This window comes from Hemibagrus wyckioides, linkage group LG14 (genome assembly GCF_019097595.1).
Source record: "Hemibagrus wyckioides isolate EC202008001 linkage group LG14, SWU_Hwy_1.0, whole genome shotgun sequence".
In the NCBI taxonomy this organism is placed as follows: domain Eukaryota; kingdom Metazoa; phylum Chordata; class Actinopteri; order Siluriformes; family Bagridae; genus Hemibagrus; species Hemibagrus wyckioides.
Genome location: NC_080723.1, coordinates 15,406,538 through 15,433,575, shown reverse-complemented (window position 1 = coordinate 15,433,575; position 27,038 = coordinate 15,406,538). Strand labels below are relative to the sequence as shown.

Below are 27,038 nucleotides of genomic sequence, written 5' to 3'. Positions count from 1 at the left end.
AAATCAGGACACACATTAGGATTAACACACACACACACACACACACACACACAAGCAGCTTGCACTGGGAGAATAAGCGAGAGAGTAAGAGAGAGAGAGAGGAAGGGAGGGAGGGAGGGAGGTAGAGAGGGAGGAACGAAAGGCTCATTTAACGAGTAGACCGAGGCAGATGTACATCGGAGAGAGTGAGAGGTGTGATGGAGAGCTGACCGGAAATACCAAGAAAAAAAAGAATGCATGGGAGAGAAAAAAGAAGGTTTACCATATACTCCTTGTTTGGAATGAATGATTAAAAAAAGGAAGGAGAATATTAAAGAACAGGAGTGAGAAACGAATGAGAGAAAAGAAGGGATACAGCGCTCTCATACACACTGAGGTCAGTACTTTATAACACTATGTGTGTGTGCGTGTGTGTGTGATACCTCATCCTGATATTTTATTGCTGTTCACTGATGGAATAGGAAACGCACTCCTACAATTTTAGACTACAAAAATAGACCATAGAAGTTTTTTCTTGTTGTTGCTTTTGTTTTTTTAGCATCTGAATGCAAAGTTGACGTCTTCAGATTTTGTGTAAAAACCGGTCGGGCAATGAAATTCTAATGAAACTGTTTATGCGATAACTTTATAGTTAAAGAATCAAAACATTGTAGATTGCTTGATTATAATAATCTACAGACTTTAATCAAAAACTTTATATGCCTTGTGTAATACATGATCTAACACAATTCCTACTGAATTGGTTCGTGTTAATGGTTCCTGTATGATCAAATCTATCTATCTATCTATCTATCTATCTATCTATCTATCTATCTATCTATCTATCTATCTATCTATCTATCTATCTATCTATCTATCTATCTATCTCAATTTAATATCAGTTAAAAGTAGTGATGTCACAGGATTTGTTTTAATCTGTGTAATGGTTTAAATCACAGAGAGAGAGAGATAGAGAGAGTGTGTGTGTGTGTGTGTGTGTGTTGTCATATTGCATATAAAAGCAGGTGTGTAATCCCACCCATCTGTGAAAACAGGCTTCAATGCTTCAGACTGTTTGTCCTTTCTCTTGTCTACTTTTTCCTCATTAGGACTGTAGCTTGTCTTTTTTTAAACACATTTACACCACAGTCCCTGTGGTAAAAATTTCTCCGTCGCATGACAAGCTGTGGGTTTTTTTTGTAACTTCAAGAGAGAGGTGTAAAGTATATGAGGTTTTCTGCGTATGCTTTCCTATATATTCACATTCTGCATTTCTATTAAACTAAAACTGAGTTTTATAGTTGTTAGTGAACAGCTCTTGTTTTCAATGCAAATATGTATATAAGAAAAATCAGAGGGAATAAAGGTCTTAGAATTAAACTGTGAGCATCTTTTAATTATGAAGCTATATTGAATGAATATACATAAAATTCCTGTTTCTGAGTTTGTCATCATCAACACATATCTTGTTACGTCATTGCTGTCTATGTGCATGTCATGCCGCCTTCAGTCTTGCCTGCATCTACTGTAGTACGTTCATGCCCTTGTTAGTGTTATTGATTAGAGATTCTCCTGCAATGCTTGTGTTTCATTCATTCTAAATGTGATTCTCATAAAAACCCTTACTAAACATGCACACCAATTACGCCCCCTCCTCCTCCCCTGTCTCCATTACAAAACAGTTTTCATTATAAATAGCTGTGCAGAAAAAAATGGGCTCTGATATAAACTGATTATTTTTGTCCTGGACATGGTTAAGAGCTTCCGCAGTATTGTCTCAGGATTTTCCATAACTGTGCATGTGCTTTGTGCACTGCATGTGATCTCGCCTTAGTTAAACTGGGATTTTTCATAAAGCAGTACTGTAAGTGTGTGTAAAATTGCTCTATAGCTTGTTAGTGTAAACTTTCATCTGAAAAATGACTTGGGCATGTATTTGGTGTCTTTAGGGACTTCTCTGTGTGCCAACAAATGTAATTGCTTAGACTTATACACTAGGCAATACATATGCTAGGCTTACAGCGGTGTGTCACTGCATCTCCCTCTTGTCTTCCCAGTATTCACAGTAAACACACATACCATTAGAGGGACACTGCATATTCTATAAGAGATCTCCAAAACCCTTCTTGCGCTCATACACACGGTGCAGCAGTACAATAGGCAACACACACACACACACACACCTCAAAAGCACATTGAAGTGGCAAGAAAAGACAAAGCGAAGCATGCTGGCTTCAGACAGAGAGGAGAAGAGGAGGAGGAAGGAAGAAGAAAGAAGATAAGTTCATCTGGATGAGGAGAACAGTTTTTGGTGGTGTCACAGCATCCTCCCATTCACTTCCTGTTTACCTCCTTGAACAGTCACATTGTTCCTAGTTAATAGCCTCGTTACGTCTCTCCATATGTAGCCCATGTACGTGCACCCTGCTGTTTCTCAGTTTCTTATTCAAACGCATTGAACAACTAACAAGCCTATAATTGTATACTGAGCATGTGGGCACTACATTTATTATAATATACTATAATTATAATGTTATACAGAGCATTTCAGAGGCACTACAGAACTCGACTACTACTTTCTCAAGTGAGATAATTACGAGGAACGTAAAATGGTGTAGATTTAAGATTTCATTTCTTTACCTACAGTAATTTGTTGTGGTTCTTGTCAAGCACCTTAAACCCTAAGCCTAATTTACAGATGCATGACTTTGTAAAGTAGCCACAGTCCTCCACTATTTCTATTCCACTGCCAAGCAAGGCATATTTAAGAATTCATTCTACAGGTAATATGCAATCCAAGCCAGGTAATAATGCAGATCACTGGTTGGTAAAAACAGTCACAAAGATGTCCTAATTTTTATATCACTGGCTAAAAAGACTTCTCCTTCAGTCTTTTCGAAAGTCATTTTCTGGATTTATGAACAATTTTATAACACTTTAACTTCAGATTTCTTACTTCTTTACCCACTGTACTGTTTTCTTATGGCTATTTAAGTTTATATTACATTATTCCCAATCTGTTATCTTCTAGTTTGGGCCTTCTGTACCCCATAACGTAACACAGTAGAGCCCTTACTACCTAGTGACCTCAAGAACAGTGTAGAAATGCAGTACATTTGGGATTCAGCACACTTTTCAGCACACTGTTTTTGAAGTTTTGGCACAGCTGACTGTTTGAGTGTGTAAGCAGCCATTAAATGAAAGTTCGCTCCACTTTTCACTAAATGAATGTAATTTTGAGCGGCCATTAAAACAAGCTGCCTGTGTCTTGTGCTGACTTTCAATCCATGAGACAGAAATGCAGCAACACCTCATGCATTTTTAACACTGAAGATTTAATTATTACAAATATAGCTTATTCAAATTTCAAGCAGCATTTTATTACCAACTGCAAACGAATGCAAGTCGTAAAGGTCATTTAGTTCACTTTAACTTCAGTTCTTCACAGTCTGATTCTAGTTTAGCCTTTAAAACTGTAGTAGTCTCTGGTGGATCTGGTGGATTTAGTGTATTGTCTGAGTATTAATACTAATCAGTTATATTTAAAAGTATGCAAATTACACAAGGTAAAAGTGCAATTTACACAGGGTAATGAGAAATAATGAGACTGATCACATGGTACATGTGTTAGCATTAATCAGGAGTCATGACCAGTATAGAGATGGAACAGATCAAATGCTAACAAGATTCTTCTTAACAAAAAATGATTGCCTGAAGCAGGCAGACAAAAAAGTGTGAAGGAGAAAGTAAAGTGAAAGAGCAGTAGTGTGTGTGTGTGTGTAGAGATGTATGTTTGAGAGAGAGAGAGAGAGAGAGAGAGTGACTTATCAGTTGAATTTTAAATCTAACCATTACTGATTGCTCAGGTAGAACAACATGAGGCAAAGTGGTTTACAGTTGCATCCGTCACATTAAAAAGGAATGAGTGAAAAAGCGATGAAGAGAGAGAGGGAAAGAAGGAGAAGTGAAGGAGTGAAGGAGAGGGGGAGTGAAACTTTGATGTATAGGATGGTGACAGTGATGGAGAGACAGTCAGAAAGACAGATTTCACCAGCTGATAAACGGGACACAGCGTGAGAAGGTGAGACTGAAAGATAGTGAAAGAGACAGAGAGTAAGAGAGAGTGAGAGCAGGATGAAAGCTCAGGCAGGGGGTGATGATAAAGGCAGAAAGTCACTGATAGCTATGAAGAGAAAGAGCGAGGGCATCGATAAAGGCAAGAATGGTAGATTATGATGGAGGAGGAACAGTGAAGGGATAGAAAGATAAAATGGAGAAAGAAAAGAGAGAGAGAAATACAGAGAGAGGGGAAGAATAGGCTAGACTGAACGACATTTAGACAGGCTTCAAGCTCTCTGACTCACCTACTGTCAGTTCTGACGCTGCATTTGTGTGTGAGAGAAAGAGCATGTCTGTGTGCATGTGTGTGTGTGTGTGTGTGTTTATTTAAATATGACGGACAGTGACAGTAAATGTCAAACTTACCAACAACCCTGATTAACCAAAATGTTCTGTTGATGCATAGCTACCCAATAAAGAATATACACACACTTTCCCACTGTTCTGATTAAAAGCCTGATGCATTAGGTGATTGAAACTCGACAGAATGATGTGTGTGGGTGTGTGTGTGTGTGTGTGTGTGAGAGAGAGGCAGAAAATCTAGACCTCTTCCTCCTCGCTCAAATATGCACCTACACTGTACAGAGCTTTCCTCTGTACTCACATGCACAGCTCACAGGAAAATGTGCATGCAGTGTGTTGATTTGTCCTGAAACCCAGATAACACCCTAAGGTTTTTCATCAGTGTGCAGCAAAGGTCATCATCATAAGGCAGCTGATCATAAACTGGATTTATAGCTTTGATTTTCCTACAAAGATAGCTGCTCGGAAACAATACTAATACACAAGATTAACACCAAATGTGATTATTTAGCCTAATTATAACTGCACACATTATTATATACTGTGCCTGCCTTGCTTAACAAAAAACAGGAGAAAATGCAATCATCCTGAAAAAAATTGCACCAATGCAAACTAATCGAGTCTGCAAGTGCATCATTTTTTTTTTTTATATGTAAGTCCAGTTTCTGATCTTCTTGGGTATAAGGGTAAAATCTGAAAAACCGGACATGATTCTCATTATACACCAGGTTTCAAGCATCCATTCAGATTGATGTAGTGACATGCAGAAACACATTTGGATCCAGGTGTTGTAGTTTAAGCTCTTAAATGAGTCATTGAAATTCACCGTACTCTGTGTTCCAAAATTGCGTGGGTCCAATAACAGCACTTTCTGTTCCTCTAAAATGAACACAACTGTAAGCTTCACTTCCAGTGAACTCAAACACAGTGGATAACGCTCTTATCGCTTAGCTTCTAAAAACAATTATTTTCTAACCCACCGTGTCATATTCATGAGAACTCCAGTGTTGAAGCATTGACGACAAATGTTGAACTTAAAGCTGAGTTTACAAAGTACACAACTGGCATAAAGCTGGAGTCTATGAAGTACATGACTACCACAGAGCTCGAATCTACAAAGCACATAACTAGCATAAAGCTGGAGTCTATAAGATACATGACTAGAACAGAGCTTGAATCTACAAAGCACATAACTAGCATAGAGGCAGAATTTTAAAAATACATGAGTAGCATAGAGCTGGAGTTTACAAAGTAAACAACTAGCATAAAGCTGGAGTCTATAAAGTACATGACTAGAATGGAGCTTGCAACTACAAAGTACATAAATAATAGAGACGGAATTTTAAAAATACATGACTGGAATCGAGTAGGAGTCGACAGAGCGCACAAATAGCATGGAAGCAGACTTTACGAAATACACAACTAGCCTAGAGCCTACAAAGTACATGATTAGCATAGTCAAATATCAAAGTTTACAAAATACACGACTAGCATTCAGCCAGAATCCAGAAAAGAACACAGCTAGCACATAGCTGTAGCCAACAATGTACACGACTAACATAGAGCTGAAACCTCCGGACTGATTTGTATAGAGCTGCACTCATTAAAGTGCAGTGAATGTGAGGTATGGACACTACAGCGAGAAGAGAAATAGAGTTTAATGTTCCATTCATAATTATAAAAATTCTCCATCTTTGTGTACATTATAACTGATTAGTCTTGAAAAATGTGTAAGTGTGTAATTCCCCCTAAAAAAAAAAAAAAAATTATTTCAGGCAATCATTAATCTGTATTAGAGAGGCTTGACATTGGATTGTTGTGTTACACTTTATTCAGCATTAGGTTGTGTGTGTGTGTGTGGGTGGGGGTGATGGTTAGACTGAATGACATTTAGACCACATAGTGCACACTCACCTGACACTGATCATTGCATTACAAGGTCGAACCGCAGTGTTTTGTTGTGCATCTATTTATTTTGTCTGGTTTTGTCTTTTCATGCGAGTGTGTTTTGGCTAATAAATGACATTTAACCCTATTATATCTCTCTGTTGTTCCATAACTATGTACTGAGAGTATGTTTGTGTGTGTGTGTGTATGTGTGTGTGTGTGTGTGTGTGTGAGGGAGATAGAGAGAGATCGAGAGAGAGAGAGAGAGAGAGAGAGAGAGAGAGACAGAGTGAGTGTCAAATGCCTCTCTCTAATGAGCATCTACTGTACTTTCCCTTTTATCCTTGTAATGACTTCTACTTATAAAAAAAACAGAGAGCACTCTTCAGCTAGCTCCTCTGAACCAAATCAAATTATAACCAAACTCCCATTAATGCTCTCCTGTGAAGCCAGACGCCATCATGCACAATAAAGGAGACGGCCAGTGTCTGATGTTCCCTCGTTTATACAGGCTGTATCGAATGGCCAAGCGAGGAACTTCTAATGGTGTGTTTCAAATCAAATCAAAATCAAATTGTGCTTGATATAATATTTCTTATTAGAGTTTATTTTCACACGACATGGTTGTTAAGAAACAGAAAAATGAGAAAAGAAAACATCATACCTTGGAGCTACACCTCAGTAATTAGGAGCTAATTAATATAGTGCTAATTAGTGGTTAGTATATAAGAATCAATACTTTCTGTTGAAGCCAACAATGGGCACAGGGACGTTGAACAAATGATTTTAATGACCTAGCCCGCTTTATGCTTTATTTAATTTCACATTCATTTAAAGGTTACATCTGTAAATCAGTTCACTGCTCACAGCCATTTCTCAGTAATAAAACTGACACACACACACACAGTACTTTGCTCACCGAGACGACATCATAGACATGATTTCACTGCAAAAGCAGGCTCAAACAGGATCAACGGCGCTTGAGCTAATCTAATTACATACTTTCCCTAACTTGAGATGAAGTTGAACTGAACTGGGCTGACTGAGGACAATAAAAGTGACTGTATCATCATTATGGTGCAAAAGATGCCATAGTTAAGTTAAATATTTTAACATCTTTTCTTTGTATGACCGGCCGTAATTAATCCATTCATCCTCAGTACCTGTGTAGCCATGCAGCTCCACTGGGACTATGGGAAACTTATACCTTTTCTACTCTAACATTACCTAAATCTGAACCAGTCCTGGCATGATTATTAAATCTGATTAAGAATGCTCAGCAGAAATGTTTTCCATATTTTGGGGCACAGGACAGAGCGCTAATGTCCCAGATTGTGTCAGTAACTTTGGTCCACAACACTACAAGTCTGGTTTCCGTGATTTGTGTGTTGCTGAAGGTCCAAGTCTGTTTAGAGTAAAAGTCTGAATTTTTATCCGAAGAGCTTTCTACATACAGTTTTACATGATTTGTGACCTTTTTTGTGAGTCAGTCAGTGAGAAAGAGCTGCTCAGCTTGCCATTTACAAACTTGCACTTTCTAACTAAAACCAGACTCCTTGGCAAAGTTTGGTCACATCATGACAAACATTATTAAATGGAGTCCATTTTACAAAAAAAAAAAAAAATGTTTATAATGCAGGGTCCACATCAGCTGTCCTTTAGAGGAGTGACCGACTGCCTGGCTTAGTCGGATACATGCTATAACAAACGTAGGGCTGCATGATATGAGGTTGGATAATCACTACAGCAGTTTTGGCCTTTGTTATACTAAATTCACAGAAGACTGCATCATGCAAATGAGCAATTTAACAAGGTTGTTTTTGAGAATTCTCTGAGCATACTGATGTCAGACGTTCCAGATAGGTTTTCTGTGTTATTTTTAATAAATTATGGCATCGGTGTGATTCAGGAATATTCATCTTGAATATTCATTCAGAATGATACAGTGCAATATATTATTAGATTACTATATATTAACATAATGTATATTTTGCTATGCATTAATTTTGTATAACAGAACAGCTTGGGTATTAGTTCTGGCTCATATTAATGCACTCTTTCTAATGAGTTGTTTTTAAATGAACAGCTCATACACAGTGTATGACAGATGCTTTACATAATCTAAAGCAATGCAAAAAAACAGTGTTATTTATACACGATTACAATAAAAGCATGTTGTTTGACAAAGAAAACTGTATAATCCTCAAAGTTTAATATTAAGAGATTGTTATTTAACAGAGAAATGTCTTCAGGATAGAGGAGTTCACATTATCCGATTTCTAGGTAAAACAACTAGAAGAGACAGAAAAGGACGTAACAACTGTTTATTATTGTAGTGACATAAGTAATAACAGGAACTATAACTATATACACCACCAGTCAAAAGTTTGGACACACCTTCTAATTCCACGGTCTTTCCTGATGTTTATTTCTCTCTACATTGTAAAACAATGCTGAAGGCGGCCGAAATACACAATAATCTCATTTGAACAGTTGATATTGAGATATGTCTGCTACTGATGCTCTGTAAAGCCTTCATAACGGCTCTAATCTGAGGTGCTGTTAATTGGTGATTTCTGAGGCTGGTAACTCTAAATGAACTTCCCCTCTGCAGCAGAGGTCAGTTTTGGTCTTGCTTTACTGGGATGGTCTTCATGTGAGCCAGTTTCATCATGGTGCTTGATGGGTTTTGCAAATGCACTTGACAATACTGTTCTTGCAAGAACTATTCCAGAACACCTGACCTTCGTGTCTTAAAATAACAACTGACTGTTTTTAGTTGTCGTTACATATGGAAGTCCATGTGTGTTATTTCATAGTTTTGAAATCTCCAGTATTGTTCTAGAATGTAGAAAATAAATCCCTAAACAAAAAACACTGAATTAAAAGGTGTGTCCAAACTTTTGACTGGTAGTGTAACTGTAGTTCAATAACTATAAACCATTAACAACTGCGACATCGCTCAATAATAAATTAAACATTGCATTCACTTGCTAATGACTGATATTACAAGAATTTCATCATTCGGGCCATTATGATGCAATAGTAATAAACATCCAGGCCCAAATAGCCCTCCGCTTTCCACTGGGTTATATCACACCACACTGGCATGAATTACTATCACATAACAGCATGGTGTGAGCATACTCTAACATATGATGTACCTAACCATTTAATATAGAAAAAATAATAATTACAGATTCACACATTCTTATGCACTTGAGTTATAACACAGTCCAAAATTGTCCATATTGTTTCTGTTCAAAAGATATGCTTAGATTTACTTGGATTTTGGTTTCTCTTTAGATTAGTGCTCAGTCATTAGACGTGACTAATTCAAACAAATTGATATGACTCATGTCTGTACATCCAGAAGAAAAAACCTTTCTTGTTTCCAGTTGTTACTTTAAATTCTGAACCAGACAGACAGAGTTTTTTTCTGTTAGTCAGAAGACATTTCAATTCACTGTTTGTCTCGACCAGAGCTGATAAAACACACTTGAATAAGATTCAGTCTGGTGCAACATAGCAGAGCTGAAAGATTAAAATCCCACTAGTGGGATGGGCATGTGTTCGGGTTAAGAGCCGCTTAATACATTGCAGAACAATAAATGCATTTCTTGTTTTGTTTTCCATGCACAGGATGAGGATGACTAACTGAAAAAGAGAGAGAGAGTGTGTGTGTGTGTGTGTGTGTGTGTGTGTGCATGCGTGTGTGTGGTCTTTCTAATTTGGATTGCAGGGAACTTTGCCAGTGATCAATAACCGAGGTGCTGTAGATGAAGCACACTGTCACCAATCTCTCTCTCTCTCTCTCTCTCTCTCTCTCTCTCTCTCTCTCTCTCTCACCCAAACGTACTCAGAAAGAGAAAGTGTGGGAAGAGATACACACATAGACCTCAGCTGCCAACTAAAACACCTTCACATGAAACCCATGCACAATATTTCTCTCTCTCTCTCTCTCTCTCTCTCTCTCTCTCTCTCTTTCTCTCTCTCACACACACACAAATACACACACGGACACTAATAAACTCTATTGCAGAAGTATGACGACACAAACATGCAATCATGTAAACACAGTGCAGCAAGCTGCTAAAAAGTGTGCAGTTGTTTTGTTTGTTTTAATTGTATGAAAAGTTATTGGACTGCACTTGTCCTTCATAGCAAACGTACACGAAAACAGGCCGTACTGTATACGTAAGGGAAGACAGGGATGAAAGGAGAAATACAAAGTCAGGAGATGATGAGGGTGAAACAGGCAGGACAGGCAAAATATGATTTCTCACTGGAGTAGATAGAGAGATCATGAAGGCTTTGAAGGGAGGAGAGTAACGCACAAGAGATAAAGAGAGGGGAGTGTGAAGGATGAAAGCTTAATATCGCTTTCAAATGCGGGTGAAGTGCAGCATAACATTAATGACAAGACATGACAGCAATACAATATTGGGGGCATTGGAGCGGGTTTTTGTGTGTGTGTGTGTGTGTGTGGTCATTCAAGGATAACTCAGAGCACAAAATAAACCAAAAACCAGACTTCAAAGCTGCAATTTCTCTGTACACAGATGAGCTGAAAGGATAAGTTTGATGCCACTATGATTGATTCATTGATTTATTGATTGATTGATTGCACTAAATGAAGCAATGGTTTGCAAATCATGTTGCAACACTTTACACTGCTTCCTCCTCTAGTAAACACAACTGAAATGTCAGTTGAGTGTGAAATATGAGTTGCAGAAATATTTGTGATGAATGATATAGCTATAATGGCTACAGTATTTTTAAGTCGCTCTGAGAAGCTGAAAAGCAGAACTTAAAATATAATAGAACAAACGCATTAATACAAACCTGTGATTTGCCTTGCGGTCAGTGTATTTTAATGGATCAGAATCATGAACAGTGCCAAGGTATAAAACACACCATAGCAACACACAGTATTTTCATATTAAATTCATGGCAGAATTATGGCTTTAAATACACATTATTGCCAAAAGTATGCGAGCACATGTGTATCCACACCCATACCATCCATCCCCAGACCAATGACAGAAAACTGGAAGCATGAACATTGTCATTGTATACTGCAGCAATAAGACTTCCCTTCACAAGATCACATGGGCCCAGGACACTACTCCTGTGCACAAAGCAAGATTCTTAAGGACATGATTTGCCAGTGTTAATGTGCAAGAACATGATTGTCCGGCAAAGAGCCCTGACCTCAACCCCACTGAACATCTTTGGGAGCTCTGATTGCATCCAGACGTGACATCAGTCCCTGACTTCACTAATACTCTTGTGTCTGTATGAAATCTAGTGGAAATCCTTCAACCAATAAAAAGGAATCCGCTCCAGATTAATGCCCAGGTTTTTGGAATGCAGTGTATAACAAGTGCATATTGGTGTAATGGAGAAGTGTCCACATACTTTTGGCCATATAGCATAGCAATAAAGTGTCTTAGTAAAATAATAGTATACACCATATAATGTATCTGACCTGATTTAAATAGAAATTATTTGAGAAAATATTTGAGCATATTGCGTTTGAGTGATTGAATTCCATTTGTTTTTGCACCATCTGAGTCACAAGCTGAACATGAATATGAACATGAATATGCTGTTAGGCTGCTACCTCAATTAAAGTAACAAATGGAAACTGCCTTTCGATACCCTAAAAGTTTACTCCCAAATCCCTGACACCCCTGACAAATTAGCTCCTATACTCCCCCTCTTTCGCTCTCTCACACACACACACTTACACACACACACATTCCATTGGCCCACCCTCTCAGCCACTTCCTCTGCCTTTCGTCTCTGCATCCTAATCAAGGACACACACCACAAGTACACAACCTAATGAGGAACAAGGTCATGCATGTGTTTTGCTATTTGATTAGGACACGTTTCTTGTGCGTACACACACCTGTTGTTAATGTGGTTTATGGTGTGTGTTTAGGCGCATGCACACTGTATTGTTTCTTATTAATGTCCTTCTGTCAGAGGCTAATTGGGGTCATTAGCATATTAGTCTAACGATCCCCCAAATCGCATCCCTTCACATACACATGAGTAAGCCTACAGACACGTACACACACACACACACACACAATGAGAGTGGGGCTTAGCAAAGGACAAGATAAGCTTACAAGGTTGTAAGTGAGAGTGCTTACTACAGGGAGAAGAAAAGAGACGAAAACAACATGCCCAATTTTAGAAAAGTGAGAGATTGACTTAGGTGGAGGAAGAGAAAGCATTAATTAGGTATTAATATCTGAAGAGAGAAAGGGAGAGAGAGGGAGAGCTGGAAGACTGTAGTTAACTAATAATTCATTGCAGGATTACACAAAGCTGCAATAAATTAACTTAGCCTTTGGGGGAAAAACAAAGAAGGTTTATTGGGGCTTGCATTTTTAAAAGCCACTCATGGTTCCTACTTATTATCTTGCAATCTCAAGCAATATAATAAGAGCTACATTTCAGTTCCACAAACAGAGTGCTTGAGGGCTTTTTACTTTTACTTTTCACAAGGGGACATTTTTTTTTGTATTTTCTTTTCTTTAACATTTTCTTTACTTTAAGTTGCATCAAAAAACCAAACAAAGCAAAACCGTCAGAAACTTGAAATGCCTGTTGGGGGAAAGAGCGCTTCCTCTTAGAACTCTCACCCACCATTTGTTCTTCCAAGTGAGGCACAGAAACCTCGATCTTAAAGGTGAAATCTATTATTCATGTATAAAGAAGCCTATTCTGTTAGGCAGAATTTCAGGATGGTTTTAAATGAATGGTGGCATTTCAGAAATGGTGTCTGGTGCAAAAATGTTACTCTAATAACCTCCTAGCACAACAGGAAGCTTGGTTCTAAAGCAGATATCTCAGATTAATGCCAGACGGACATCACGATGTGGTTATGTAATTGATTGTGTTGGGTAAACAAAGCTCAGTAGGAGCCTTAAATATGCTTTCATATAGATATATTTCCAGAGATACCACAGAGAAATTGATAAAAACATATTCGTAGAATAGTGATTCAAGAGTGGAAAATTGGCTGTGCTCTCTAGGTGAGAGGAATGGCATTTCACTTTCTCCTGTCAGTGACACCCAACAATTATAGGTGTCTGTGAGCTCACGTATTCGGAAGAGGGCAGTTAGCACTTTTCAGTGATTGTGTTTAACTGCCATGTGACATAGCATAAGCAGCAGTTCAAGACATGTTTTGCTGATTGTTTGCAATATTCATTAATATCATTCAATGATTCTGGCTAATTTCTTCATTTAAGGCTACAGTTAACAAATCAGCTGTGGAGTTAATAATGATGGAATACAGTGGCTTGTCAAAACACCATGCAGGCAGCCAAGTTCTGTAAAATTACAACCTGCTCACTCAGTCTCACTCACTTTCAGTAAGCACTTGATTATGGTCAGGATGACAGGATTTCCACAGCCTATCCTGGGGACACTGGGTGTGAAGAACAAATAAACCCCATATGGGACTCCAGTACAAGCCAGGGACTTGTACTACATGGTACTCTTTTGAAAAATAGTGAGACTGGAAGTAAAATATTGTGCAGACAGTCCAATTAGAGATGCTTCATTGACCTGTGCTCTCCTTCTTTCTGACAGGCAGAAAGACATCTGGAGTCAAGGAGACCAATCAAGCAGCACATGTAATTGCAGTCAAACAGCCTCTGAGGACTAAGAAACGACATGATCAAATGCTGAGACACAAGAAGTTTTCCAACTAATGAGACCATACAGGACATGCTGACTTCAACCCACACACTTTGCTTTCTATGAAGCATAATCAAGCTTGGACAGAAAAACATGCTAACTAAGAGAGGTCCCTCCCCCTTCAGCTGCGGCTCTGGGGGTTGAGCCAATCGGCACAGGCCATGGGCCGAAAGGCAGCTGACGCGACTAATCCAGTGCCAGCGCTGGGCGGACGGGGAGTTCTGTCACAGAAATGGGGACCTCTTTGCAGTGTAGGGGTGCAGACATCACCAGGACTACGCTCTCTTCCTTCTTTAAAGAGGAGGAGTCAGACAACAGGGACGGCCTGTGGGAATTCTGTCCCTGTGGAAACCATGTCTCTAGACAGAGCGAAGCCCAATTTGGGGCAATTTCGGAACTGCACAAGCAAAGTATCCCAGGATGAGACATCACAGGACGGCAGTGTCTACTGCCAGATCAAATCGATCCGAACAAACCCCAACCAGTCCGGATGCAGGGGAAATTTCAAAAGGAACCCTCGTTTCATCAATGGCAGTGTAGTAGCATCTGAATTAGTGGAAGGGGTCTGTAGTGAGGGGGTGGAGATAGGGGAAGTGAGTAGTCAAAGAGAGACTGAAACGCAAATTCAGAGGCGGGGTCAATCACTAAAAGGGGAGAAGACATGCCCTACAGTGCAGTGTGGAAGTGTGAGGTCATATGCCACACACCCCCGCCCCTGCCGTGTAATGACATCATGCAGACCATGCACAGCATGTGGACAAAAATTACAAGCTCCATCCTGCATTGCACCTGCATGCCGTAAACGAGAGACCAGTCAGATTCGAGCAAGCATGACCCTTCCAATGCCTCCTAGAAAAGATGCACCCAGACTGCAGAAGCAGCAGTCTACAGACACACACCCAACCCACACTTCATACACATCTATCACTTCCACTCATGCTGGGAGCATACACAAAGAGAACTCTTTAGACAAAAGTGAGAAAACCACACAGGAAGCAAATACTCAACCAAACGATCCATCCACACAACCACATAACAAAACATGTAACAAAAACTCTGCAACGAAAACAATACAAATATCTACAAATTCATGTAAACGAAAAACACCAGAGCACCCACAAACCCACAAATTGCAGACAGGAACATTGAAAAATAAAACACAACCAACAGAATCAACAGCAGCTCAAAAACAACATACCCCGAAAAAGGTACAGCTCACAGCAGAGTATACGAATAACCAAACGTATGCAACTATTGCATCGGCTCCTTCATCTGTCTCTGTCACTCCTAAACCTCCTGTGCTTTCTATTGGATCAGAATCGCAAACCACACCCACTCTCCCACCAAAAAATGCTTCCCATTGCAAACCTTCAGAAACAACAACAAAACCAGAATCACCAGGATCAGAGACCAAAGCATCGTCACAAGCCCAACCCCCCAATCAAGAACCGAAAATTGCATCAGCCCCAGAAACCAAACCAGAACTGGTAGATTATCAGCCGTTACAGAAAAACCTGGCAGAAGCACAGATCCCACTGTGTAATGGGGTGCCATCAGCACTACATGGACTACTGCAGAACATAGAGGAGAACCTGCTGTCCAACCAGGAAAAGATTAAAGTTCTTCTCAATGTCATTCAGGACCTGGAGAAGAGCAAGGCAATGAGTGAGGGGTGAGAATTAATCTGAAGTTTCTTATATCTGATTCAGTCCAAGTTCTTAAATGATGCCCTTACAGACTAGTGTTCTTTATTTGTACAATCACCCGGGGCCTAGACGTCTGTAAGGTGTCCCAATTGGCCACCCTTTAAGAAATGACCTATTGAGCACTAAAGTTTAGAGATTTGCTCACAAGTACCCTTTGTGACCCCACCAAGAGCTTTTTCTTTAGCCAATATCCCTTGCAATATTGGTTATGACCAGTCATTACACATCTGGTTGTTGACAGCAGATGGAAAAAAATAACAGATTGATGAACATCAAAGCTAGTGATGGAGAAAAAGATATGCAAATTTGTGTTCAAATGTCTTTCATTGGCAATTTAATTTGTTATTCGGAAGCATTAGGTTTGTATCTCATGTGGAACAAAACACTGTAAAATAGCTGATTAGTGATCAGTGGACACTGGGATATGGGAGGCATGATGTACCAAGAATATGCAGCAGCCAGCCTTCAAATAAAACTTCAACGTCACCTTAATTTCCACCTACCCTTAAATCATATCCTTCAGAGGTCTGTTATTCTTCTACAATTAATGCAGACTTAATGAATCATATCTACCTCATGTTCATTTAAATCATTGTAAGTCAAATCACTTAAGTGAAATATAGAGGAAGTACAAAGTCCCTGTAGTTATTACGTGACTATTCACTTGTGTCAAGGTAGTAATCAACCTCGGCCTCACATTAATTAGGTGATGCCAAGACTTTAGCTGGCTCTTGTAACCCTCCCACATACCCGCTTTGATATAGAGCTAGTATGTGGAAGTAGCTGAGTCGCCTTGGTGCATCATTCAAAGTCACAGTCCAGCTTCATACTAATGATATTTATAGGTTGGGCATTCCTTATCCTTTCAACACATGTAAGGCTAGTTTGTTTGTGTATATAACTGTCTACTATAATGATTTATCATCCCACTATCCGGTGTCACCCAGATGAGCTTCTTTTGGAGTCTGGCTCTCTCAAAGTTTGCCTTTATCTATTATGTCTGGATTGCTTATTAGGAATCTAGGTGTAGGTAGAAATTATGGTAAAACTGCATTGTGACATATCTAATTTTTAGATAGTAGTGCTATGCAAATAAAATTTTTTTAAATAGAATTTCCATGTTTCCGTAAACAAACTGACAACATGTTTCCAAATGTTTAAACCTGTAATGACGCACTCGGCGTGTGATGACATTGTGTCCCAAATTGCTATGTTCTTCACTAACACACCATCAACTTAAGGAACCAAATTGTGCCCTTGGAGGAGAACCACAGGGCATCATTTGGCACGAGGCTTAGCATCCTGTCAGCAAGCTCGCAGGAATCAAAATCTTGAATAGAAATAACAGAACCTCTCTTCTGTTATTCTTTGCTTTTCTATTTTTTCACTAAACTATTAAACTGCTTCTGACATTTTCTTATTTTGGCAGTTTTCCCCTCTAATCTCGCCATCATGGCCTTTCTCACCCTCTAAATTCTCCTGTTTGCTTATTCAATCTGTCACTCAATCTTTTCCCACCCCTTCTTGCCACCTTTCATAATGCTGTCCACACCTTCTTAACTCCCTCTGACAGATAGCCCTGTTCCCTGTGTGTGTGTGAGTGTGTGTATGTGCGTGCACTTCATCTGCAGTACTTGAGCATGTGACTTTACAGAATGCTGAATTTTCTTCCTGTGTATTATTTATTTATGTCTTTAAACAGACGCTGTTCTTACAGAACAGGGCAAGACATCAACAACTGCTCGACCTGCCAGAAAACAGCCTGCATCATTTACAGGTACCTCATACACACAGCACTACACCTGACATTTGCACCAGAGCACCAGGGCTGGGGTAGGTAACAGGTAATAGAAACCACTCTTATTTAAAATATATATAACTATGAATATATATGTATTTACACATCAGGCATAACATTATGTTCACTAATAGGTGAAGTAAATAACACTGATTATCTCCTCATCATGGCACCTGTTAGTGGGTGGGATATATTAGGCAGCAAGTGAAAATTTTGTCCTCAAAGTTGATGTGTTAGAAGCAGAAAAATGAGTAAGCATAAGGACTTAAGCGAGTTTGAAAAGGGCCAAATTGTGATGCTAGACAAGAGAATCAGAGCATCTCCAAAACTGCAGCTCTTGTGGGGTGTTCCCGGTCTGCAGGTCCAAGGAAGGAACATTGGTGAACCTTGGTGAAGGCTCATTGATGCACGTGGGGAGTGAAGGCTGGCCCGTGTGATCCGATCCGACAGACGAGCTACTGTTGCTCAAATTGCTGAAAAAGTTAATGCTGGTTAAGGGTTGTTTTGGCTGCAAAAGGGGAACCAACACAATATTAGGCAGGTGGTCATAATGTTATGGTTGGTGTATATTTTTCACTTATTTTTAAAGAGAGAGGTTTAAAGAGAGAGGTTAACAGAGATGCGATGTTGTGCCCGTGAAACAAATTCATTCTTATCATCACTAATCAGTCTCTCTATTGTCGTTAAAAATTTATAAAAGAGAAAAGCAGCTTGTCCAGTTACTGAGAAACTCTAAAGCACATTCCTTTGTCCTATACATGTTCCCATTTCAGAAAAACATCTTACAATCTCAGACTCTAAATGTCAGATGACTCTTTCCAGAACATATCCATTTGTATACATTTATTTCTTTATGAAATAACTATACATATTTTTCAAATCTGTTTATTCTTCATCTTAGATGGTGTAAATTATCTGACATACACGTCCATTAGAATGAGCTACTGCCCTAGTCAAAATAACAGATCTGAACTGTATTAATCTAAAGCTGTGATTTGCATTGCAGCCTGTGCTTATGACCAAGCAAATTCATAATTTCAACAGTCCTGTGGTATAATAAGAATTAATGCACAAGAAATATTTCCCTTCGGAAATGCATGTGATTTGGGTGACGCAGACTTCCATTACATTGCTCTGGCCTCAGTGCTCCAATGCACAACTAAAGAAGCAAATGTCACACACTAACAGTCGACTATAGGCATAAGTGGGTAATTATGTAAATTTCATTTTTCACCAACCGTTCCTTGTACTCTACTGTAAATCATTAAATGTTTTCTCCTAAGCTGAACACACACACACAATTAAGAGAGCTGTATGTATGTAGGAGAGGTTATTTATGTAAAGAGGAGGCCAAGTTTAATACGTGTGTTGCAGCTTTGAGCTCTGAAGGCTGTTCTGCAGGGTTCGTCATTAACATTAAGCGGGTTCACACTTGCAGTTAAGAGAAATTAAGCCCTATGGGATGCAGAAATACATAAACACACACACAAAATGAGAACACACACTAATACTTGGATGTCCTCAAAAGAACAGGGACATTCCAGTGTTTGTGTCTCTAGGTCCTACGGTATATTTTGGTACACCCCAGCCCCCCAACCACCCCACCTCTCTCTCTCTCTCTCTCTCTCTCTTCCAAGCTGTTCTATCACATTCTGTCCTGCTGGAATGAAAAGCATCAACATCATTGCACCAACCAACACATACAAATACATTTTGGCATAACCACAACCTCACACAGACATTCAGACACATGTTCACACATTAGATAAGTTCCAATTCTCTTGCTCTCTTTAACACCCCCCCACCCCCCACCCCCCCACACACACAGGTAAAGCCTGACTTGGGAATCAATTAAATTTTAAGCTTGATCCCACAACAATTGACACGAAACACACACACACAAGCTCCATCAATGCTCCTCATACACACCAATATAATAACACAGTTTGAGCAGCACAAAATGCTTTTATTTGGTTTGGTTTTTTTGGTTTATACACACCTCACAAATGCTGCTATGTGCTTTACAGCTGGAATACTAAATCAAAAAGATCTATTTGCACTCACATCATTTTCTCTTCCTATCTCTTTATCAGACTCTCTCTCTCTCTCTCTCTCTCTCTCTCTCACACACACACACACACACATACACACACATATAAACACACACACACACACACACACAGAACGACTAGACTGGAATAAACCATTGGCTTATGATTTCTGGTGATAAATATTATTCTTCCGACCCTTTCTATCTCTGGAGAGAGGCACAGCTTCAGAGAGATTTTTAAAAGCATAGACACTCTTGCACATCATTTATTTATACTTTCTATCCACTTTCCCTCCATTTTATCCGTCTTACCTTTTCACCTTTCTTCCGTCTTCGCTTTATCCCCCTTCACAGGGACGGATTAGAGTACAAGCTCCTGCCTACAGCTCTGATAGATCTGGACCTTCTGATTGTTCAATTTTTATTTAATTAGCTTTTAAACACCAGTGGATTGGTCAATAAAGTCCCACATACAGAAATCAAGGACCCTTAAAACTTCTTGCAGCCAAGGATCTCTCCCAAAGTGATTTAACTTTAATACAAATATGTATAGTAATGTATATTTTTAGAGCATTTTTAAGTGAGAATATTAGGTAAATTATCCAGATATTTGACAATATTTTTTTAAAGTACAAAATAATACAACTTTCACAACTGGAACCTGGAGCTAACTGTAACTCTATCAGATACCAATTGAGTTTCTCAGTTGCTTTTTTTTTTTCTTGAACCAAAAGAATTTGCATTATTGTGTGTAATTAGTAAGACAATTAGATAACATGACTTCACATTACATTTGACCAAAACTATTTAAATATTCATTCAATTGGCAAGGCATAACAAATGTGCACTGACAAATACAATAAGCATGCGCTAATGTTTTGTGCCTGCTGCGTCTATGCTTCATTAAGAAGATTCATTTCCATTTATCCTGATAAATGAACGCCTCCTCGAATCCACTCACTACATACATTACACCTTTAAACAAGCAGCAGTGCAGTGGATCCTCTCCAGCATGCTGCCTTAAAAAACCTCACCGTTCACACTAACAAACAGTTCAGACGGTTTTGAAAACTCACGCGTCGCTAGATAGCCGCTGCTAGCTCTAAAGGTAGATTTGTTGTCGAACTTGGGCCAGGATCTAGCGACGTTGCTAGTTGGTGCCAAGTGGAGAACAGTCTATTTTCTAAAGTTGCGCTAGTCAGAAAAAATTCGAGATGTTTCTAGATCAGTCCGCTCTGTTGTTAAGAGAATATAATGTTTTTCGCTAATTGAATTTAAGCCTCCTAATCAACAACTTCAAAAGTAATAAGCTGCCTTTATTTCTTGCGTACTGAAGTTTGCTTTGTTGTGTGGAGCAATCTGCGATGGCTAATTGCTGTGTAGTAATTAGCAGACTGCGTTTAGGGTCCATAGATTTCATTTTTCAGCAGTACTTCTTTTGTGTGTGTATATACCTTGCACATGCACATTGCAGCGATTTATCAAGTTATTGTTATCTTGTGCATGAACATGTGCGTATATTTAGAACTACTTTCTGACCATGGGCGAAAAAACATGTAATCATAAATAAACCGATTGTGAGGAGCACATATCCCACTTACTGTCAATCATATCAGAATAATTGACGGTCACTGTTGACTTGTGACGCTTATAACCAGGTGACACAGGTGAACGCTAAAGTAAAATGGTATAAAATGCACACTGATTTGGCTCACGCAGCTTCACACAGGAGACGTGTTTTTATGGACAGCAGGAACCTCTTTACTGTGAGTGATGTGTGAGTGATGAGTGGCTCATCAGTCAATTTCGTTTGCAGTTTCAGATGATCATCTAGCTACTTGGCCCATTTTTTAAAGAGACCAACAATACAGCAATAGCATCGCTGTGCACACTGATTTCTACTGTACCGTTTTCAGCCCCAGGCACATTTTAACATGAAATTGAAGACAGGTCTATCATTTCCCACCCAACTATGACCAGAATGATTGCACATGCGCTACGTGTAATCATATCGTTCATATTGCAATACACTGCGTTTCTAAATGAGGCAGTTTTATTCTGAAAGACTTCAATACTGAGAGGTTTTTATCCCACCTCAGCTTTTCCTCATGTGTACCTGGGGCAATAGTTTGCAAACAGACTTAAAATCACCATTGTAAAAGGAAGTAGTTTGTATTACATACAGCAGTTAGGGGGTGTTTAGTTATGGAAATGTGTCTGGCCATGTATGACCGGAGGAATTTAGAAAGTGTAGGTTTTTATCAACATCCTCTGCCTACAGCTTTGCATATGCACGTGTAATAAATCCCAATTTTCTAATGCATTTTCTTATTCACAGAATTAGAACTTGTTCTATGCTTGCTTTGATAAATGAGACCCCAGGTGTTGATGTTATTCTTGAGATAATGCGCTCAGATAGGAAATGTGACCTCTGCGCTGTTCTTATTCCCCAATGTTTGGTCTGTCTCAAAACAGATTTCTTTTTTCAGCTGGTAAATTTGTTCGGTGATGATTTATAGGTGTTTAATTGTGTTGTAGAATCTATGTAGTGCACTCAATAGAATAACTTTTGAGATTCCGGCACAGAAAACAACAGACTTCAATAATGGCATGTGAGAAAGAATGTACTAGTTGATGTGTTGTTTAGAGCACACACTGTTGTATTCAAAAAAATGTGTGTGAGAGACTTGTGTTAAGTGGTCATAAAAATTCAGATGAACATTTATTCAGCGTCTCATTCCAGTTATTGTGATTTGAAATGGGTAAGTAAAGGGAAATCGGTTGAATTGTTGGACCATTTTATCTGCAGAAACTTGAGAATGGAAATTTTTTAACAGTATAATATTATACTTAAGTCAGTGCAGCTTGTGAGATGGGGATACAAATAAATTTTTTTCCCCTCGGTTCCTGCCAAGTAATTGCCTGGAGGCCATGTATTAAGTTTACCATTATGCAATTCATGATCTCATTTTAGTTTAGGGCCGCATTTAATATGTAGCCTCAAAATATTATCATGTAGCCTCAATATATTATCTTACTAAAAAATAATAACCATGTCACTTCAGTGTTTCTGTATGCTTCTGTATGCTAATATCCCTTATGCTAATAGAAAACAAGTCAAATAGCATTTAAATAGTGATTTTCATTTCACTAGATAGAACACTACAACATCCCATTTTCTGCTTCTCATGTGCTCTTCTTCCTCAACAGCGTTGCTTCTATTCAGCATGATTTAGATACGACTGGCCTGCGAACATTGATAGTGGTAATGCCAATAGAGTGCAGAGTCCTCTCTCTTACACACAGACACACAGAGTGATTGCCCCCTCACAGATAGCAGCGGGCTTAGTATTGGAGCATGCGGTCCTCTGCAGGATTAAATAGGTCATTATGTACCTCTCCGTACTAACACAGATAAAGACAACAATATCGTTCCAACACCAGCATGCCCTGCCTTTAAGTGGAAGAGGAAAAAAAAGAGAAAGGGCCATGTAGGAAGGATCACAGGATTATAGACCGCAAGTGAAAAGCTTAAGCCAGAAAGGAGGAAATATGGAGGGATGTAGACAGAGGGGGCGAATGTTGTGGGTGAAGTGGGTGAGCTGTTCAGATAAGAAGCAGGATAGTGATCTATGAGTATACTGCTTTCGGCTAACATGAATGCATGAGCATGTGTGTGTGTGTGTGTGTGTGTGAGTACAATTTGTGATTAATGTTTCATGTTGGCATGCTGTTTGTCTTAGGTACGACAAACAGGCTGTCATAGCTGCCTCAGAGCCTACATGAAATATGTCTCACTATCTCTTTCTCTTGCTTTAGTCCAAAGTCAAGCATTCTTTACTTAAGTGACAAGAAAGCTTTGTTTAGTAAAACTCTTTTGAGTAATGTATTAGCTTGTAAGATGAATTAATTATCACCGCATTCACAAATCTCTTCCGCCTCTATATGGGTTATCTTGTCTGTATTGAATTTCATGATAAATTTGTTGATAATCGAAGCAATAAAAGGCACATTAATGCCACTTTTAAAAATGCCTTCGTTAACAGAAAAAGGCCCAGAATAAAACTACTTTAACTCTCATCAAGAAATCCAGATTGGATGAATATGGAAATGAAAAACGACACATTAACTTGATCTCAAGAGAAAGTTGTATGAATTTATCAAAACAAGGGAGATGATGAATTCTATTCATTTCTCCTACATTATGTTGACTCAAACGCTGACTCAGTTCTTTATGCTATTTTATTTGGAATGATGCCCCCCCCCATGTGATATGTGCCCTTTTACTGATATTTTAATTCCAGTCTTATTTCAGAGTTACACACTAAATCACTTTCGATATATGAGCAGTACTTCATGTGAAACCTGCAAGTTATGATAGGGGCACAAAAAAAAAATAAAAACCTGTCCACCTGCAGAGTATGAGGTTCCACAGAAATGCACACGTTTCATCAGTAATACAGTGTTTAACAGTGCAGGACGTAGCAATTTCAGCCTGCAGATGAGGGAAATCAAAAACCCTTGGAAAAAAAACCCACAGGTACGATAACTAGTGTTTATCCAAGGAAAATGTTTATTTCAGTTTGAGTTTGTAATCCTGGGAAATTCTCTTAATATTTCATTATGCTTCTATGTTGCATTACTTCACTATATTTATGCTAGTTCATTGTTTATTTAAAGAATCATTGGTTTGTTTGTTTTTTTTTATTACGGGGTTTCACCTGATCATCTACAATAGTTCATCGGAAAAGAATAAGCCGATATATTTTGTAATATATGAACTCTTCCCTGTCACCAGCTCTTCACTCTTTCATAAAAATAAACTGCTACAGCAACAATTTTCACACTTTGACCAGTCTGTACTCTGAAATTTATTTTCCCGAAAGGATTAAATCATAAAAGTTTATAGTGGCTTCAAGATTCTTTGCTGAGTTTGTAAAACTGCAGTGATTCACACATTGCATATCACATGAATAAGGTTGCCTGAGTCAAAAAGGGTCATTTATGTCATCATGCCGCATTTAGAAAGGTGAAATCCAGGCATCATAATCCTTTTGAGATTAAAGGTTAATCGCTCTCTCTCTCTCTCTCTCTCTCTCTCTCTCTGTCTGTCTCTTTCTCTCCCTCTCTTTATGTAGTGTGGAGCATGATTTCCGTCTGCAGGAGGGCCGCTTCCAGAGTGTCCTTGAGGCACTGGACATGGAGTATGATGTTCCTTCATTCCCTAAAGCTGACCCCTCTCGACCACGAAACAAGAACCGCATCAAGAAACTCCGTAAGAAGTGCTTCTGGTGGCTATAGCCCTCAGCAATGGCTGCCAAGGCAACGATTACCATGAGCATCGCTATTACAGTGAAAGGCTTTGTGCATTCCAATTACAGGAGACATACAATGTCCGTAGCCAAGGAACAGCTCTATGAGCTTGTGGCTTTTAGGTGTGGGAAAGTTTGAATTGCAATTCTGGAGTTACACCAGCACTGTCATCATGGACACATTAGATTCATTCCTAGAATGTAGCCGATAACAAAAATAAAAGATTACAGATAATGATCTCATGTCATATATGGCAAGTCCCGAGAACAATGGCTTTAGTTTTTGCTCTCCTTTTGCAATCCAAGAATTTCTTTTTGTGTCCTTTTCATGTTAAAATTTCTGTCTAAAGGCCACACAGGCACACATACCAGGATAATGGAAACTATAAGACATCTCTGAAACCCCAGGAGACCCAAGAGATGGAGACTCAGGCAGTCAATAGGCCCTCCTTAAAGAGTGACAGAACTGTGATTCAATCAATACTGCCCTTCACGGTGACTGTCGGAACGCTAACCCAATAGAGACGATCCGTCACAAATAGCAGTATTTCATCACTGCATTCCCTGACTGAGGGTGAAATGTAGACTTAATCAGCACTAACTGCAGTCTAACTCAATGTCTTATTAAAAAGAGTAGAGCAGATACAATCATCATGATTTTTTTTTAGCTGGTTGCGTCAAGTGTGAAAGTCTTCAACAAGGGTGGTGCAGGATTTGCACATTCCAGTACTGAAATTTGGTCTGGATAATATTCCAGCATTTTTCATCCTAATCCCTATCCACCATGTCAGTACCAGGATGAACAAATTCTACATTTATTAGTTAGCCTACTAGGCGAGTAAAAGCTCCAATATGCGGCCCAGTTCCATTTTTTTGGTCGACCAGAAACCAATAGACTAACCTAAAAAACGTATCAAACCGTATCAAAGTTTTCACCTTTTCACCTGGGATCACAAGTTCAGCTCCCAGTGATACCATGTCAATCTGTGGCCAGAAACCAAAGGACCAAAAGACTGCCCTGCTGTCTGGGTGGGAGGGATGGCATATTTTCTCTCTCTCTCCTGTCTCTAATCATAGTAAAAATAGCCACTCATAGGAGTCTGTGAGCTCATGTATGCGGAAGAGGACAGAATGCCTACTGATGCTGCATGAACAGCAGTTAGAAATAAATTCCGCCCTTACTTAGTAGATGTCATGTGATGGGGAGACTATGGCTAGCTAGATGGAGCAAACTGGCAGGAATGAGAAATGTGGTGTTAGTGTATGTAATAACATATGGTGAGCTAGTTAAGTGCATTGATAAAGGCTTAGAAAATCAAACTTTTATGATTACTATCCTCATAAAAATTTGATTACAGTAAAAGATTTTTTTGAATATGACTCTCTCATACTTTGACCTTATTGTGAGAGTGTTTAGTTTTGTGTTATAATTAATCTTTTATTGAATTCAGTAATTGCCCTTTAGAGTTAGGAGTGAGGCGTTATTCTTTTTTAATTACAGGGAAGTATGTACTAATCTTATGTGTTCAGCGAATTGTGAGAAATAGAGATTAGGATGAAAAAGTGGAGTATTCCTTTAAAGCGCCGCTCCCTCCTCGCATTACCACCTGCCTCCAAGTTGCTCTCCATAGCAATATAATTTTTGAGACTAATGTAACATGTACAAGACACAGATGAGAAAAACTGCAATGTATATGCATTATAGTTTCACAGTGTGACTTCATTAGTGAAATGGATGCACGCACACACACACACACACACACACAGTCTTCCACTGTTTTTCTGTCTTGATCGTAAACATCTCCATTAATGTATTTTTGTAAGCTGCTATTTTAATAGGCTAAAATGACATTACCCATGATTCTCCCTGCCACCCTTTAGCTGTAGCCACAGCTGTTTGTAAGTGGTTTATTTGGGATGATATGAATAAAATATGTATTTTGATGCAGTGATTGTGTCCAGTCTGCTAAGGGGTAGGAAATGTTATGTCTGACACATGGCAAAGGCCACACCCTACACACACAATACACTGCTGGCTTAGTTCTTTGAGCACAAACACCTTCGAAAGCGGTGAAGAAAGGAATAGCCAGATTTAACATAGAGTTTTCAAGGCTTTTACAACAACAACAAATGTGCTCTTTTATACAAGACATCAAAAAATA

General features: G+C 39.0%; 2 protein-coding genes across 4 annotated transcripts in view; one reads left to right on the top strand and one right to left on the bottom strand.

Annotated features, from left to right (window-relative positions):
• LOC131364958 (dedicator of cytokinesis protein 2) overlaps positions 1-27,038 on the bottom strand; it is a 115,154-nt gene that overhangs the window by 26,959 nt on the left and 61,157 nt on the right. The window lies entirely within an intron of this gene.
• LOC131364959 (protein INSYN2B) lies at positions 166-26,800 on the top strand. Of its 3 annotated transcripts, none has more exons than XM_058408465.1 (4): positions 166-376; positions 13,903-15,682; positions 17,434-17,493; positions 24,703-26,800. In XM_058408465.1, the coding sequence occupies exons 2-4, from the start codon at positions 14,172-14,174 to the stop codon at positions 24,863-24,865; spliced, it is 1,734 nt and encodes a 577-aa protein (XP_058264448.1). In that variant the 5' UTR covers positions 166-376; positions 13,903-14,171; the 3' UTR covers positions 24,866-26,800. The 3 variants fall into 3 exon arrangements, with proteins under 3 accessions (XP_058264448.1, XP_058264447.1, XP_058264446.1); XM_058408464.1 differs by having other exon boundaries at positions 13,907-15,682; positions 17,419-17,493; positions 24,703-26,799; XM_058408463.1 differs by having other exon boundaries at positions 17,419-17,493; positions 24,703-26,799.

Excerpts from the sequence above, each read along its gene's own strand:
- LOC131364959 (XM_058408464.1), top strand. The coding sequence starts at position 14,172 with ATGGGCCGAAAGGCAGCTGACGCGACTAATCCAGTGCCAGCGCTGGGC. Across the intron at positions 15,683-17,418 it reads AGCAAGGCAATGAGTGAGGG|ACGCTGTTCTTACAGAACAG; the intron begins GTGAGAATTAAT and ends GTCTTTAAACAG. Across the intron at positions 17,494-24,702 it reads ACAGCCTGCATCATTTACAG|TGTGGAGCATGATTTCCGTC; the intron begins GTACCTCATACA and ends CTCTTTATGTAG.